This window comes from Setaria italica, chromosome VI (assembly GCF_000263155.2).
Source record: "Setaria italica strain Yugu1 chromosome VI, Setaria_italica_v2.0, whole genome shotgun sequence".
NCBI classification, from domain to species: Eukaryota; Viridiplantae; Streptophyta; class Magnoliopsida; order Poales; family Poaceae; genus Setaria; species Setaria italica.
In genome coordinates, this window is record NC_028455.1 from 34,757,305 (window position 1) to 34,773,051 (window position 15,747).

Below are 15,747 nucleotides of genomic sequence, written 5' to 3' on the forward strand. Positions count from 1 at the left end.
GAGCTGATGTCTAAACATTTGAACCCTTTGTGGAGATTGCTATACCCCAAGAAGATGTATTGCTTGGATCTAAATTGTAACTTATGAGAATTGTAGGGTCTCAAGTTAGACCAACAAGCACACCTAAAAGTTTTAAAGGACATATAGTCAGGCTTCATATGACAGAGTTGCTCAAGGGGAGTTTGAGAATGTAGAACCTTGCTAGGTGTGCGGTTTATAAGATAGGTAGCAGCAAGAAAGGCTTCATCCCAATACTTCAATGGCATGGATGAGCGAGCGAGGAAAGCAAGACCACTTCTACTATATGTCTATGTTTTCGTTCGGCAGCACCATTCTGTTGGTGTGCATGAGGATAAGAGACAAGATGAGAAATCCCTACTTGACGAAAAATGGAATTAAGCCTCTCATATTCTCCTCCCCAATCCGATTGCAAGGCTAAGATTTTCCTATCAAATTAGCGTTCAACAAGGCTTTGAAATTCATGAAAGCGTTGGAAGACTTCAGATTTATGTTTAAGTAAGTAGATCCAAGTAAACTTGTTGTAGTCGTCGATAAAGACTAACATAGTATTTATTTCTTCCAAAGGAATCACAAGCTGGCCCCAAACATCTGAGAACACAAGAGCTAAAGGAGCACTAGGTTCACTATATGAATGCGGATAGGGAAGCTGATGGCTCTTGGCCCTTTGACATGAATCACAAATTGAATAGGAAACAGACTCATCTAAGAAAGGTAAATTGTTCTTAACGATGACTTCATGAACGACACAACTTGCTGGATGCCCTAAACGATCATGCCACCTCTCCATGATAGGCTTGGAGGAACTGGTTGCATCAGAAGATGCACCAAAGCCATGTTTATTCTTGAACTTGAACGAAGGAGCTAGAAGGGGATCAAGGCCACCTCTACACCTGCTTGAAGCAATGTTTTCTTCGACACCTGATCCTTGACAAAGAACACATGTGCGTGAAACTCTAGAAAGGCATTATTGTCAAGAGCAAGATGATGAACATATATCAAATATTTTGATGTTTGTGGAACATGCAAGATATTTTTAAGAACAAGATTTCGACTAGGGGTATGGCAAATCGTATAACCAATATGAGCAATGTTCATACCTATTCCATTCGCATCATGAATCTGCTCATTGCATGTGTACCTATCTCGGATCATCAGCTTGTCCAATTCTTCTATGACGTGATCTGTTGCACCAGAGTCAATGTACCAGTTTGAGTCAGCACCACAGTTGTCGGTTGTTGCTGCTGCGGTCTTCTCTTCTAGTGGCACAAAGTTTTCATCATAATGGTATCAGTAGTTGACGACGGAGTGTCCATCCTTCTTGCAAAGTTGGCACTTGATCTTGGGCTTGCCGCTGGAGTTGTTGTTGAAGCCACCATGTGATCGTCCACCATTGCCACAACCACGACCGCCACCACGGCCGTGGGTAGCAGAGTTTGCTAACGACCCAGAGCCGCTGCCGAAGAGATCCAACCGCTGCTCAAAGGCAAGCAGTTGGGTGTAGAGCTCACTGACCGAGATCGGTTCAACGCAAGCAAGGACCGCAGACATGATAGGATTAAACTCCATATCGAGCCCGATCAGTACCTAAGAGACTAGTTCTTCATCATTGAGAAGTTTGCCAACGCTCGCCATCTAGCACGCGCATCTTGCCAACATACTCCGAGATCTGCATGGCTCCTTTCTTCATTGTGTTGTGGCCAGGGCTATCCTGGTGTTGACGCCCGGGCTCTGTTCCGGGAGGAGTACATCTCCTCCAGTGCCGCCAACACCTGGGCGGCGGTGGTGTGTCGCAATCTGGGAGAGGACATCATGTAATAATGATGTAACAAGGTAAGTGAATACCTACTAATCCATGGCTAACCACTTGACATAGTCAGGATTCGGTTGCTTGACGTCCTTGTCACCAACTTTGACGTTGATCTCCTTCACAGGCGCCGGCATGCTGCCGTTGAGGAAGCCTTCGAGCTGCGCTCCCCGGATGGCAGGAAGGATCTGCACTTTACGAAGGGCAAAGTTGGACTTGGTGAGCTTTTTAGTGACCGGATGGCCAAAGGGAGCAGGAAGCGCTGAGCCAGACGCCATGGACGAGGACAAGATGATTGACATTGTAGATGTGTTTGTAGAGGAAGGTTCTAAACCATGTAAGGTTAGGAAGCATTCTCACCTCCTGTAGGAGGACACGTGAATGTATTTATACTGGTCAAGAAGAGCCCTTAGTGTGGTGTACAAACAAAGTATCTACCGAGTAGATTAGGCTGAGTTTATTATAAGAACCTGGCATATATGCTAACAACTTAGATCCTGAGCCTATCCGGTTGTACAATCTGTTTACAAGACGCAATCTCAACTAATTCTAACACGCCCGCGTGCGTTCACGGCGTCGCCTGCTGGTGGGGCTAATAAGCTTCTCGAGCACCCATCGTCAGACCATCCATCTGTCCGGTGACCGGCGGTGCACGGGGCGTTCTAGCTGGCTTCTTCCCGGCGGCGGCCGGGGACGGCGGAAAGGACCCGGCCGGTAGGTGTGTGTGTCAGCTGCTCCTCCTGGGACCGTACCGACGGCTTCGCTTTCGCCAGCCGTCGGTGTCGCGACGCCGATCGACGCGTGCGGCCAAAGGAGAGCCCACGCCACGCTCAGTCGCGCACAAACCGACGCCTCAGCTCTGCAGGCCATTGATGCGTGATGCGTCCTACTGCCTGCTGCTAAATTACCCTCTGCTCTGTCCTATGTGTGTGTTTTTTAATCCTCTGCTCTGCAGGTAAACCGGTGAATCTGCATCTGCCACTTTGCCTCATGATCGTTACTGGCCTCACCGCTGCACGCACGCATGGTTCAATCAGAGATTAGCAGCCAATGAATTCAGTTGTCGCTGCTCCGGTCCGATGTTGTTGAGCATTACTCCTGTAATATCTGCAGGCCATGGACACAAACAGAGACGGCCCAAAGCAAGCAACCCCAACAACTGCTCTCTCTCCATTTCATTGTTTCTGAAACATCAATATTTTGGCTCGTTTTGTTTTGAACCACTGGCGACAAACAAAACGATACGGAGGGAGTATCAGGAAAGCAACAAGATGCCAACACATTAAACCTTTTATATTGGCCTTCATAAATAAAAAATAGAGAAAGAAAGAAAGAAATATCATAGCTTTGCATCGCCTATTTGTTTGTCACTAAAGGCTGTCGGTTCATGCATGGATGATGGATGCTAGCTGTTCGTGCATGAGATTTATATGACGCCGGCTAGCTAGATTATAATCCGTGGTCTACAAAGTGGGGCAATTTGCACCCTTGGCAAAAGCCCAATAGCCACAAAGATGCCGGGCGTATGGACCATCACATTTATATATCAGAAAAACTACATTTTAGTGCTTGTTGCTTTTAATATATTCAGTGATAGACTGACAACAAAAATTATGATAACTTTATTAATTAATATATTATGATCAACAGAGGCTCGGCTCTCGTCTTGGCTTTTAGAAAATGTACACAAAGATTGCAATAATTGGTGCAAAAGTAAGGCTTAAATGTGTAGGAAAAGGAAGGATGAAGAAGGGAACTAGCCGAGCAAATAATAGCAAAGATTGCGATTAATGCATAACGTGGGATCATTGTGTACAAAAGCAACATAAAGCATTTTCTAAAAGGCAAAAACAATTTTTGAAAAAGACAATGTACCAAAATAAACGATGAAGATGTGAATTAACGAGAAACAACTGTAGTAGTTGATTGTCTGTCAAAAATAGGAAAAAACACATTAAAATGTAGTTTCTTGTCTGTCACCAATAATAGCAAAAAATGTAAAGAAGAAAGAGGGAAGCAAGCTCAATTTTGCATCATAGTAGTAGTTTATTTTTTAGCTACACGATCCACCTGGCTTTATCTGTCTTTCCAGAAGAGTGAGGACAGAGATCCATCATCCATGGCTCCATGCTGTTGTGAGCTCATAGTCTAACCGAAACTGCACTTTTCTGAGATCATTATATGACATCGATCTGAAGATGCCGTCTCCTATCATTTACTCCCTCCGTTCCAAATTGTAGGTCGTTATGATTTTTCTAGGTTCATAGATATTACTATGCACTTAGACATACACTATATGTAGATGCATAATAATATTTATGAATCTAAAAAAACTAAAATGACCTACGATTTGAAACGGAGGGAGTACTAGCTAATATTGTATCAAGCCACACATATCCTCGTGAGATTTTTCTCTTCTTGTCTATGCATATGCCAATAATGCACGATCGAGAGACCTAATCAGGGAGTTGAATTGCTGTCCTACTGGATGCTTTGTCGATGCAACCAGGATTAATTCAGGCATATGCTCGCGTTGCATGATGATGCAGCTAGCAGGTCGATCTCGATCGGGAGAGTGGCCAGCGCACATGTGGGAATAGTCTTCTTTTCTTTGGGAAAATAAAGGATGAGATGATCTGATTAGAGTGCATGGCTGAATTCAGGCCGTTCAACAAAGGAAAAAAAAAGTTAAGCTGTGCTGTGCGATTCTTGGCGCAGAGTCGAGGCACTTGTGCTGACCCACCCAATGATGCAACTTGTTGAAAAGCTAAGCTGTGCTGTGAGTTACCCCAAAAAAGGTCGTAAGGAGCACACACGGTGCGACCGTGCGACGGTGCGAGTGAGAGTCCTCCGCGGGCTCGGAGTTGGGCCGCCGGCCACCCTAGGAAAAAAAAAAGGAACCATCACGTTCACTGTTCAGCCCAGACGCCAGGGCGCCGGCGATGGCGAGCGCGAGAGACCCAAATGACGCCGGCTGCCGAGGCCACGCTTGTCGCCGGCCGCAAACAGCTCTTGTACATGTTGGCGGCGTACGTGCAACACTTGAGTCTACCGCCGCGACGTAGTACGTGTGCAGTTGGAGCGCGAGGCCGGCCGGCGTACGGCTGCACGCCACGGGTATCGTCCGCCGCCTGCACTCCACGGCAAGGAGGGCGGCCAGCGGTGGCACGTCCTCTGCTTCCTCCGATCCTCCTCCTCCTGCTGCTGCTGCTGTGCACACAGCTGACCGTGGCGTCGCCGTGCACGAGGAGGCACTGAAGCGGCAGGTGTCAGTGCAATATATCTGTCTCTGTGGCCTGTGGGTGGACTGGAGGCAGCAGCGTTCCGGCTCGCAAGGACACAAGCACATTGGCCTACCTCTGCCCTGGTCCCCTGCGCAAACCAACCACCGCAGATGCCAGACCACACCATAGGGCATCCAATTAAGCAAAGCCACAGTACTCACACCACAACCCCCGCCGGCCGGCCACGACTTATAATTGAAGACAGATATCTGGAAAGGGAAGGCAAGGTAGGTGGATCTAGCAAGCACTCTTTTGGTTTGGGATCCGCTTCTAGCTTGTTCCGGAACGGGACGGTGGATGCATCAGTAGGGCTTGTTGGTCTGTTGCTGAATGTCTGAATCTAGGTGTTCCTTGAGGAGGGATAGTCGACAGCTTCAACTAGATTAAAACAAGTCTGTTACTCTGTTTTTCGAGTTTGGATCCCAATTTCATTTCACACAGAAACCGGAGCGTGGCGTTGCCGCGCTATCTGTTGGGTGGGCCAGTCCATGTATATGATTATTTGTGTGCTTTGTAAATATGGGTACGTTGAAATATGCAATACATACTTGGAACATTCTAGAAAATTATTCTCAAGAGATTAACTTTGCCATGTATAAGAATAAGATCATGACAATGCAAGAAAGTTCTAAAAAATTGGAGAGAATGCATGATCCATAGTTGTCATACTTCATGTTGAAGTGTAGAATACTCTAGAACTAGATATTTTAGCATGATAGAAATATAAGAAACTAGATAAGAATGAGGAGGATTCTAAAGTTAGGATATTTGTATGGAAGAGTGTGAAAATTGCCACATGGCAACACCACAATGATCATGAGCACATATAAATAAAGGTGCTCCCCTCCTTCCTAGCTATACCATGGCATAGAATGACATGTGAAATATGAATCATACCATTTATCCTTATGAAATACGAATCATACCATTTATCCCTTTTTTTAACAAACAAATAGGCTCAGGCTGCTAGATATGGCATCCTTTAGGAAGATGGCAAGATCATGAAACAAATATTTTACGTTGAGGATCCTAATACCAATCAAAGAATGCAAGCGAGACATTACACTCGGCATTTCTTTCAACATATGGTTGAATTGCATCTTGCATTGTCGAATAGCACAGTGAGCAAAAAAACATTTGATACAACATGACCTATAGTAACACAACCAGATGACAGTTGACTTACCATTGCTGTCCGGCCAACCATGTATTTAGACTATGCTGAAAGATATCTCTTATGCCAAGTTTCATATCACGTGAGTAAGAAGCACGGTTAAGAGAAAATCCAACATATTTACCTTACATATTGAACACTGGAGCACCAAGAACAAAATTATCGATAGGTAGCCATCTAATCTCATGGTTACCAGGGTTAGGCACATTATTTCCAATAGGCAAAGTGAACGAAAAGACCAAGCTTGTTTCATGAATTTTGCTCCCATCTATGTTCACACAAGTGCAGCATGGCCAACTGCAAGCACGAAAAGACAATAAATTTCCAAATAAATCTAGTAAGTCAATCATAATAAACTTCAAAATAAAACCTTTTCATAATAAACAACACTTGCGACACTTACATGATATGACTTGTATAAGTCCTTTGCCAGTGGCCATTGTAGCTCACAAGAGATATGATCGTAAGGACGGTCTCACTTTCTCCTCTCCAAGTTGACCTAGTCTTGCTTGTGTCCACCCACCATAAAGAACTCCAATAAAAAGCAAATCCAACCCTCCATTGTTGAGATGTACTACATCATCATCATTGTATTATCTAGTACCACCAAAGAACGAAACAATGATCCTCTTGTTCCCTAGGTCCCGTGTGCACGAAGAGGGCACTACAACAACAGTGAGATTGGGGCTTATGTGGACAATAAATCCAGCACCAGCTTCCACTTCGTCTATCATTAGACTCACCACTGAACGGCGGATTTCTTCATATACATAATTGAAGATTTTAGTGTCACCAGGAACCTAAATTTTAAAGAAAAAAAAATCAATATAAGACTAACACTAAGTGCATAAGACTAAAACCAGCTTCCACTTCGTCATTAAAACCAAAGCAGAGCTCAAGGCATATTATGAATAACTAGAACATTGCGCGGCCTTGCCGCGCGAAATGGTCCCTCTTGCTAGATGACTTTCCAATTTTATATTTCTAGATCTGATATTTCTTTATCAACATTATTATCATTAACTATGCCAAATAACTTTTATATTGTTGGTCACTTACCTCTCTCTGTTTGCTTCTAAACAACAAACACCATCGTGTTTCCATTCTCGTTTATGAATATGAGGGAAAAACTTCCCTCTGTCCAACAATATAATGCATATTTTGTTTTTTAAATCAAACATTGTTAAATTTAACTAAAAATTATTCGAATTATAATTCGTACACTCATATTTGATTTACTTCTTAATTTATCATGATATACATTTTCTATCAATTAATAGTATATTGTAAGAGAAATCAATGATAAAAAATTTATTCGAATATTTTCTTATTCTAAAATGTGCCTTATATTAATTGATGAGGGGAGAGTAAACTTTCGGTGCCATTTGCACAAAGTTGCAATAAACAGTAGATTTGTCGTAATAGTGCCACCCCTCAACCTCCACGGCTCCACTCTATATAACATGTGGTGTTAGGTACAGTGAGAAAGATATTTTTTTATTACAACAATGTGTTAAAATAGTTGCGGATTTCTGCGACACTATGTAACAAAAATCTATATTGTTTGCAACATGGGTAAAGATAGCTGTTGGTTTTTAAATTGCTCCGGTTTTAAAAACTTTTTTGACACACTGGCCGAGATGAACGGGCAACAAAAAGGCAGAGAGCTCGCTGCGTGACACGCCGGGGGCGCCCTCGTGTTCGGTTGGCTCACACGAGCGTGGCAGCGCTCACTCCCGCTCTTGCTTCCCGCCGCTCCCAAGCGCAAGCGCCGCCGGCTCGGCTGCTCCGTAGGTGAGCCACGCAAAGGTCGCCGCCCTGCACCGTTGCGCACTCACGAGTCACACTCACACCTACAAATAGCGCCGCACTCGGCAGCACAACCCACGCACAGCAAACCACCACCAGCAGCGGAGCAAGAAGCCAACAACACCAGAAGATCACAGCAGGCAGCAATGGCAGCGCCAGGCGTGTCCGTCGTCCTCGCCGCGTGCCTCGTCGTCCTGGTGGCGCTCGGCCTCGGCGCCGGCGTGGCAGAGGCGCAGGGCGGCGGCGTGGGGCAGTGCGTGCCGCAGCTGAACCGGCTCCTGGCGTGCCGCGCGTACCTGGTGCCCGGCGCGCCGGACCCCAGCGCCGACTGCTGCGGCGCGCTCAGCGCCGTGTCGCACGAGTGCGCCTGCAGCACCATGGGCATCATCAACAGCCTGCCCGGACGCTGCAGCCTCGCCCCAGTCAACTGCTGTAAGCACCAAGCTTCTACAATTCAGTCTTTTTGCCACTGCATCACGCTGCTAGTGAAGCTTTTATCGATGTGTTCAATCTTATGGCTTTCTTCTCTGTTCGTGCGTGCAGCTGCCTGAGGAATGAGACGAGGATGCTGCAAAGCAAGGGAGAGGAATAAGACGTGATCCATGGCGAGAAGCGAGAGCAATCGAGCTCCACCAGCTTTCGGCCTGACCGCCGGCGTCGCCAGCCGCCTGTCACACGTCCAACGTCGTCGTCGTTTTCGTTTCAATACTCAGACTGCTTTGCTACCAATCTCAGTGAAAAAAATAAAGTGAAACCATGCTTGATCAGATGGTTGAATGCTATCGATGCTTGATCTACTTTTTTTTTTTAACTCAAATTTCGCCCGAAATTTTCACGAATTTCAGTCATTTTGACGGGACAAAAAAATGCTGAAAACAAAATTTAAAACACTTCGCTTCAAATATGCTTCTTTCTATTGTGCACTCGTGCTTCCCTTTGATTTCCGCCTCTACATTTCGATGCCTATTCATGACAAATTGAATATCATCCGGAGACTGGAACAACGGAAATCAACCAAAACTTACAGCCACACAGCATGCGTACAACGCAACCGATTCTGTGGCAAACTAGTACTAGTATCTGAGTGACATTGACAATCGCCGTAACATTACGTAAGAATGCAGGCCAGGCAGACCAATAACTAATGATCTAAACCAATTCCCCACAACAATCGCACATGCACCCATGAAACTGTAGGAAATTAACGTTCCTCTGAATGTAGAATTGTATATACATCCTGACGGCACGTTCAAAGTGGCCATGAGACTAGTGTAACACGAACTGACAGGAGTCAGTGAAAATGAAACACCAACGTTTCACACCACAAAAGATGGCCACGGGATCAACAGTTACTATCATCCAAGCACTACAGTATTTTTCATGAACACGCAACATATAATTTTAGAAGTGCATATTTCTACCCTGAAATCTTTTCTAGGAACAGAGCTTCCTGCTTGCTAGTCAGACCGAGATCACTCAATGACATCTGGCTCTCCCCATCAGTGAATGCACGCCTGGGATAAGATCTCACCTGCCCAGCAAAAAGTCACAAAATTCAGTAACAGTTACAAGAACAGGAAGGGGCAGACACAGACGACAAATTATATGTAGAACTATGACTCATGTATCCTCTTAATAAGGCTCGCTCAGTGCCATCACTCAATAGTCAATGCTAGAAAACAACAATAACCCGACCAGCTGATCAGCTAAAAATGCAACGATGAACTATAGTGTCTGCAAAAATAACTATCCTTGTACAGTAAAAGCAAAAAATGGTTGGTCGTGCCATGCAGCTATCAGTGACCTGTCTCTAGTGTATAGTACTATCTCAACTTGCTAGTGACCTGACTACTTGACAGCCACCAGGGCAATTGATGATTCAAGTCTATAACAATTAACAAGTGTAGAAGATAATCAAAAACTTAACAGGATATTTCACTATAGCCACATAGATAATTCAAAATGGTCCGATAAAATAATTCAAATTCCAATAAGCGAAAGGAGCCATGTGTTCAAATGTAGAGGTACCATCGAAATTGCAAAGTGATGTAGCCAAAGAAAAAGGTACTGCAAAAGTATTCAGAAACAGTAGTGTTTTTTTCTTTCTTGGTGCTAGTGCGAATAACCAGCTGACTGTAACTGCACTGATCTGAATATCTGATATTGTTTTGCAAATATACAGTACTGTTGAAAGAAGTGAATCAGAATTACCAGTCTATAAGTTCCTGGTTTGAAAGTCCTGCTGATGTCTATGAAATCGAAAAGATACTGCAACAGTTCCAGAAGATTAGAAGCAGGTATAATGAAGCACTTCAGTAGGGATTCTGGCAACTGAAAGCTCCTCACCTGAAGCTTGTCGGATTTGAGAAAGCGCCGTCCTCGGCGACTACCATCAGGCATGCGGACTACCACTGTGACTGCCCCCTCATCATTTTGTAGTGGCTCCTTTGGTAGTGAAGCTTGTTTGGCTGCAAGCTCGGACTCTAACTCCTATTTTCACATAAACACAAAAAAGGCAAGACAATATTGCTAGTAAAATAACAAAAACTTTGGAGAATACAGACCTAACAAGATTCAGCATTAACTGCAGAAGGAAATCAATCTTCTGGTTATCATTCTTTTGCTAAATTATAGACATCTTCTAGTTAAGCATCAACAATAGGTCGCGAAGACTTTCCTGGTAAGACTTGCGAATACACTATAATATGTTTCACGATATTAAGCAGATTGTATGCATTACCCACTTCTACAATTAGCCCATCCCAATTGCAATTTAATCAACCATATATGCTCCTGGGCCAATAAAATCATCCACGTGTGGTAAATGCACCCATCTCATCCTGTTCTGTGCAATTTGATAGTGGTAACTAAAGTACCTCTTCCTCACGCTGTTTCTTTAGCTTCTCCTCCTCTTCCTTCTTTTGCCGTTCAAGAGCAGCTTCTCTTGCTGCAGCTTCCTCGGCCCTGCGGAGCTCAGCCTCCTCCACAGCCTTCAACTCCTTTTCTCGATCAGCTTGGAGGGCTGCAAGATACTCATCGTCCTGCAATTGAAATATTGGTAGTCATATGCAATACTTGTGATAATCCAGCAGATGAATACTGCTCAATACCTGCTGTTCCCTTAACAACCGCTGTGCAGTTAATGCTGGTGATGGAGGACGTGCTACTCGGGGATAGTGGGTTGATCGTCCACGGGTTGGGAAGGAAAATGGATACGGTGCTCCTTCAGGAATCCCACCAAACATTGCAGCCTCAAGCATAACAGCTTCGTCATGCTCTTCGGAAGAAATGCCACCCCACTTTTCAAGGAAGTTCAAACAGCAGCGTGAGTTGTGATGAAACTACAATTTGCAGAAACTATAGCTCATCCTAGAGGCATGAGGGGAACAGAATACCTCTTCTGAAGGGAAACCGCCATTATGCTGATGGTCATTTTGAATATTATGAGGCTGAGGACTCAAGGGAGGACTGTCTGCCATTTGCACCACTTCCACTGGATCAGTAGTTCTGCCTCGGACACGTCTAGAACGTTGCCTAACTAAAGGTTGTTCGTCATCATCTTCAATGTCCTCCTGGAAGTTCTCTCCATCTACAGTTTGCTCAGAAGTTCCAACTTTACCTGTGGTAAGTCCTTGCCTACAATGAGAAAGGACATGTATGAGGAAACTAGGTTTATTGCTAAAGGTTCGCTTAAAGAATTGCATGAAAGTGGCGCACACAGACAGTGAAAGAATATCATATACTGCAAGGCAGAATGGCTTCTATGCAAACTGCACGATACCAAAAAAAAAACTCAAGAAATGATAGGGGAATAGAAATTGAGCCATTAATTTTTTATGAATAACCCACATACTTCCACTATTCTAGATGTTACAAAAAATATATATGTGATTTAGGGCTATCACTGTTCTACACATTTTAAAAATACATATATATTCACCTTTCATTCATCCCACTTGTTCCTTCAGTGTCTTCTTTATCAGATAAATCAGGAGAAGGATCCGTTACATGCATTCCCTCTTGGCGCAGAGCTCTCTCTCGCTCCGCTGTCTGATAGTCACATTAAAGAACATATTGAGGATATATAGATATATGAACAAAAATACAGAGCTATATCTTAGGAGTTAAAAACCTACCTCCAAGGACAAAGAAACTGCCCGAGCAAGCTCATCATCACCTCTGCCACATGACGTGTTCTCAGTTTCACCACTATTTAGATCCTGCGTACAATGGATTTTGTTCAAAATTTTGTTTAGTCAGATGGAAATTTGACAGATCCAAAACCAGAAGCATACATTTGTCATGCCTTCAGCTTCCCTTTTTGAAGCTTCAATTGCTGCCCGGATCATCTCCTCTTCTATATCATTGTTATAGTCGCTAACATTAACTGGTGGAGGAGCACTTGGCATGAAATGGTTTGGGTGTGAAGTGCTGCTTGGGATATTAGGATCATGAGCAGACGGTGTTGATGGCAAGTCTTCATCATCTTCATCAACTATAACAGTCCCATGAACCTCTGGACCATAGAAAGATTCACGTCCAGTAACATCCTCAATAACCGGACCCTGACCAGAACTGCTTGTTTGAGTATTTGTGTCCTTAACTTCAATAGGTACCTGCCTCACCTCCCTAGGATGTGTAACCTGAGGTCCACGTCCAAATATATCAGCAGCAGTTATGTCGGCAAAACCTGGACCCAAAAGTTCAAAAGGGTTGCCCAAAGTTCTAGGGAACAAAGGTCTGTTAAACATGGGATCAAGTGGTTCATCCAGCTCCATGTCATCAACACTGGCAGGTACAGGATTTTGATTGATTCTGGTGCTGAAAATCATTCAATTGAGCATCTCAGTCATGTCAAATGGAACAGCAAAAAAATATCATGACAACAAATGCATAAAAGTCAAGAGAAGAAAGACATACGTGGACCTATCCCCCTCATTAAAATAAGCATTCACAGCTCCATTTAGATCGTTACCATGTTCCTGAGGGAAAAAGAAGGTCAGCCATTGTATCTATCTTCAGGGATACTACTTTCTTGTCTTTTATTTAAGTTCGAAACATTAAGAGGTTAAAATGCAGCACACTGGATGGTAATTCCTTTTTTTATCTGAAATAACATATTTTTCATAGAAATCGCTAGTCAAAGTGTCACATTTGACGCAATGGCACACCCTAAATGACTTATATTTGCGATCAGAGGAAGTACTTGATTGATTAATTCTTATCTTTTACTCAAGTTAAAATTACCAAGCGTTTAATGTAACAACCTGGATGAACTGAGAATAGCTGAGGGGAAAAGAAGGTCAGCCATACATGAATCCAAAGACAGTCATATATTTCTAATGTTTGCATTCCATATCTTCAGTGATACTACTTTCTTGTCTTTTACTTAAGTTCGAATTATTAAGACGGTTAAAATGCAGCATACTGGATGGTAATTCCTTTTTATTTGAAATAAAATATTTTTCACAGAAATTGCTAGTCAAAGTGTCACATTTGATGCCATGGCAACACCGTAAATGACTTATATTTGCGATCAGAGGAGGTACTTGATTGACTCGAGCTTCTTATCTTTTAATCAAGTTAAAATTACCAAGCGCTAATGCAACAACCAGGATGAACAGAGAATAGCTGACAGGGCTAGCAAAAAATATTTAACATGCAACAACAAGGATGAACAGAGAATAGCTCACAGGGCTAGCAAAAAATAGCTGACAGAGATACTAAATAAACAGATATGTGAAATACATGAACTGGAGCTCATCATCGTCACAGAGCCAGAAATAATTCAATTCAAATTGTAGATCACAATTCGGAACGCACCATCAGATCAAAGACAAATCAGCTGCAGGTTCTGGGCAGAAATCACAGCATGATACTCAACAAGAAGAAAAGTTAAACATGGATGGAGATGAGCCATGAACATTGGTTCAGTCATATATTTCATTTCATGTATTAAAATGGAAGATACTGTTTTCAATACACAGCATGAAAAAACATACTACTCCCTCTGTTTTCAATATATAATGTTTAGGGCAAGCTCTAAGTAGCTTGTCCTAAACATCATCAATTTTAAAAGCAGAGGGAGTACTTGGATAAGGATTCACATCTATGTTTCATTTAAAAAGTAGCTGTTCAAAGTTCCTTCTGAGGAGTCTGCTAAGTACATAAATGAAAGCTCTAGAATAACTAAGATGCACAAATGTCATTAAGACTTCATCACAACAAACAGAAAAATAATGTTGCTTCAAAAAGAAAAATCAAGCATATGCCTACAATAGGCAGTATCCCAGGGCATCAGATTTTCTTCAAAAAGGCAAAACGGATGGTAAATTTTGAATGATTTTTTTCTTGACGCTTTACTCGCGCGAGTGATTGAAAGAACCCACTAAGGACGCCTCAATGCACTCCAGCATTTTGAAATATACTGCAGTGTTTCAATCAGCACTCCAACTCTACATTTCAAACACTAACAGGTCCGATGAATCCCAAAGACTAATGACACAGATAAAGAAGGAACAATGCAAGCCTGCCAGCCAGTAGACAACAGACAGACCCGGCATAAACAAACATCTAAACAAGTGCTTTCCCTCTCCTACACCAAATCAACACGATCCGACATTCTGGAACATGAGGTCCAAACGGAATTTAACAGAAACAAACTTGGTTCTCCTGCTAGATGATAAAGGAACAACAATTCACAGTTGCAGAATGATACGAGATCCGATCATCCACTCTGTACTGCGACCCTGATCCAGTGAAGCTTCGGCACTTCACACCACACAAATGCAGAACTAGAAATCAACCACAATTCACAGCACAACAAGAAAACCGCCTCCCTTATGCATTACACTCCAGAAAATTCCGCTATTTTTGGCACCCCTAAAACCACAGCGAAGCGAACTCCAATCACTCCTATGAAACCCTGGCTCAAATCGCACATCTCAAACCCATCCGCCGCAGCCCCGCATCGCCATCTAATCACCCCCAACGCGGTGAGAAGCCGAAGCCCAACCCTAAACCGAAGCAACGAATCCCCGAACGCACGGGTCCGTAGCACCAATGGGTGGAGAAGGGGGTCCGGGAGGGCGGGGAGGCGTCGTCACCTCGAGCGCGCGGACGGCGGCGGCCTCGTCGGCGCCGGTGATGCTGACGAAGGTGTCGATCGCCTCCTGCGGCGGGCGCGCCATGGCGGGAGGCGCGCCGGCGCCGGGCGCGGGCCCGGAACTCCCCGGCGACGCGGCGGCGGCGGCGGCGGCGGCGGCGGCGAGGAGGTCGCGGGCCGCGGCGGAGAGGAGAGGAGAGGGGAGAGGAGAGGAGTCGCGAAGCAGCGGACGGAGCCGTGCGTGTTAATTCAAGTGCGGGCGATGTGGTGCTTTCTTATTGCTCTCCTCTCTTGCGGGCCGTGGGCCGCGCTGAGAACGATAAGCACCGGAAAAGACGCCCGTACCCTCGAGAGCCCTAGCGATGGATTCGCTCGTGTACCAGGAGGGCGTAGGGGCATTAGCGTAAAACACCATCGACGGCTTGGCTTTTCCATCATCTTGCGAAGCAAGTATGCCGTGGGAGAGGACGAGGAGGAAGGAAAGGCGTTGTGCTTCTTCGCGAAGCAATGGAGGAGGCTTTGGTGAGGCTGAAAGCATTTGTAGCCACCA

General features: G+C 44.3%; 2 protein-coding genes across 2 annotated transcripts; one reads left to right on the forward strand and one right to left on the reverse strand.

Moving 5' to 3' along the window:
• The first annotated feature begins 7,946 nt into the window (after positions 1-7,946).
• LOC101758982 (non-specific lipid-transfer protein C4) lies at positions 7,947-8,898 on the forward strand. Its single transcript, XM_004974021.3, has 2 exons — positions 7,947-8,524; positions 8,636-8,898. Exons 1-2 carry the CDS (start codon positions 8,239-8,241, stop codon positions 8,641-8,643), a joined length of 294 nt encoding a protein of 97 aa, XP_004974078.1. The 5' UTR covers positions 7,947-8,238; the 3' UTR covers positions 8,644-8,898.
• Positions 8,899-9,281: 383 nt separating this feature from the next.
• Positions 9,282-15,353, reverse strand: LOC101758300 (plant UBX domain-containing protein 8). The gene is made up of 11 exons (XM_004974020.3): positions 15,199-15,353; positions 13,013-13,074; positions 12,388-12,913; positions 12,229-12,312; positions 12,033-12,142; positions 11,488-11,728; positions 11,203-11,391; positions 10,969-11,133; positions 10,439-10,582; positions 10,304-10,360; positions 9,282-9,623 (listed from the first exon to the last, which is right to left on the reverse strand). The coding sequence occupies exons 1-11, from the start codon at positions 15,280-15,282 to the stop codon at positions 9,510-9,512; spliced, it is 1,776 nt and encodes a 591-aa protein (XP_004974077.1). The 5' UTR covers positions 15,283-15,353; the 3' UTR covers positions 9,282-9,509.
• Between the last annotated feature and the right edge of the window lie 394 nt (positions 15,354-15,747).

Coding starts and splice junctions, on each gene's coding strand:
- LOC101758982 (XM_004974021.3), top strand. CDS start 8,239: ATGGCAGCGCCAGGCGTGTCCGTCGTCCTCGCCGCGTGCCTCGTCGTC.
- LOC101758300 (XM_004974020.3), bottom strand. CDS start 15,282: ATGGCGCGCCCGCCGCAGGAGGCGATCGACACCTTCGTCAGCATCACC. Junction 12,143..12,228: donor CAGTTTCTTTGTCCTTGGAG/GTAGGTTTTTAA, acceptor TGTGACTATCAG/ACAGCGGAGCGAGAGAGAGC. Junction 9,624..10,303: donor AACCAGGAACTTATAGACTG/GTAATTCTGATT, acceptor TTTGCTGGGCAG/GTGAGATCTTATCCCAGGCG.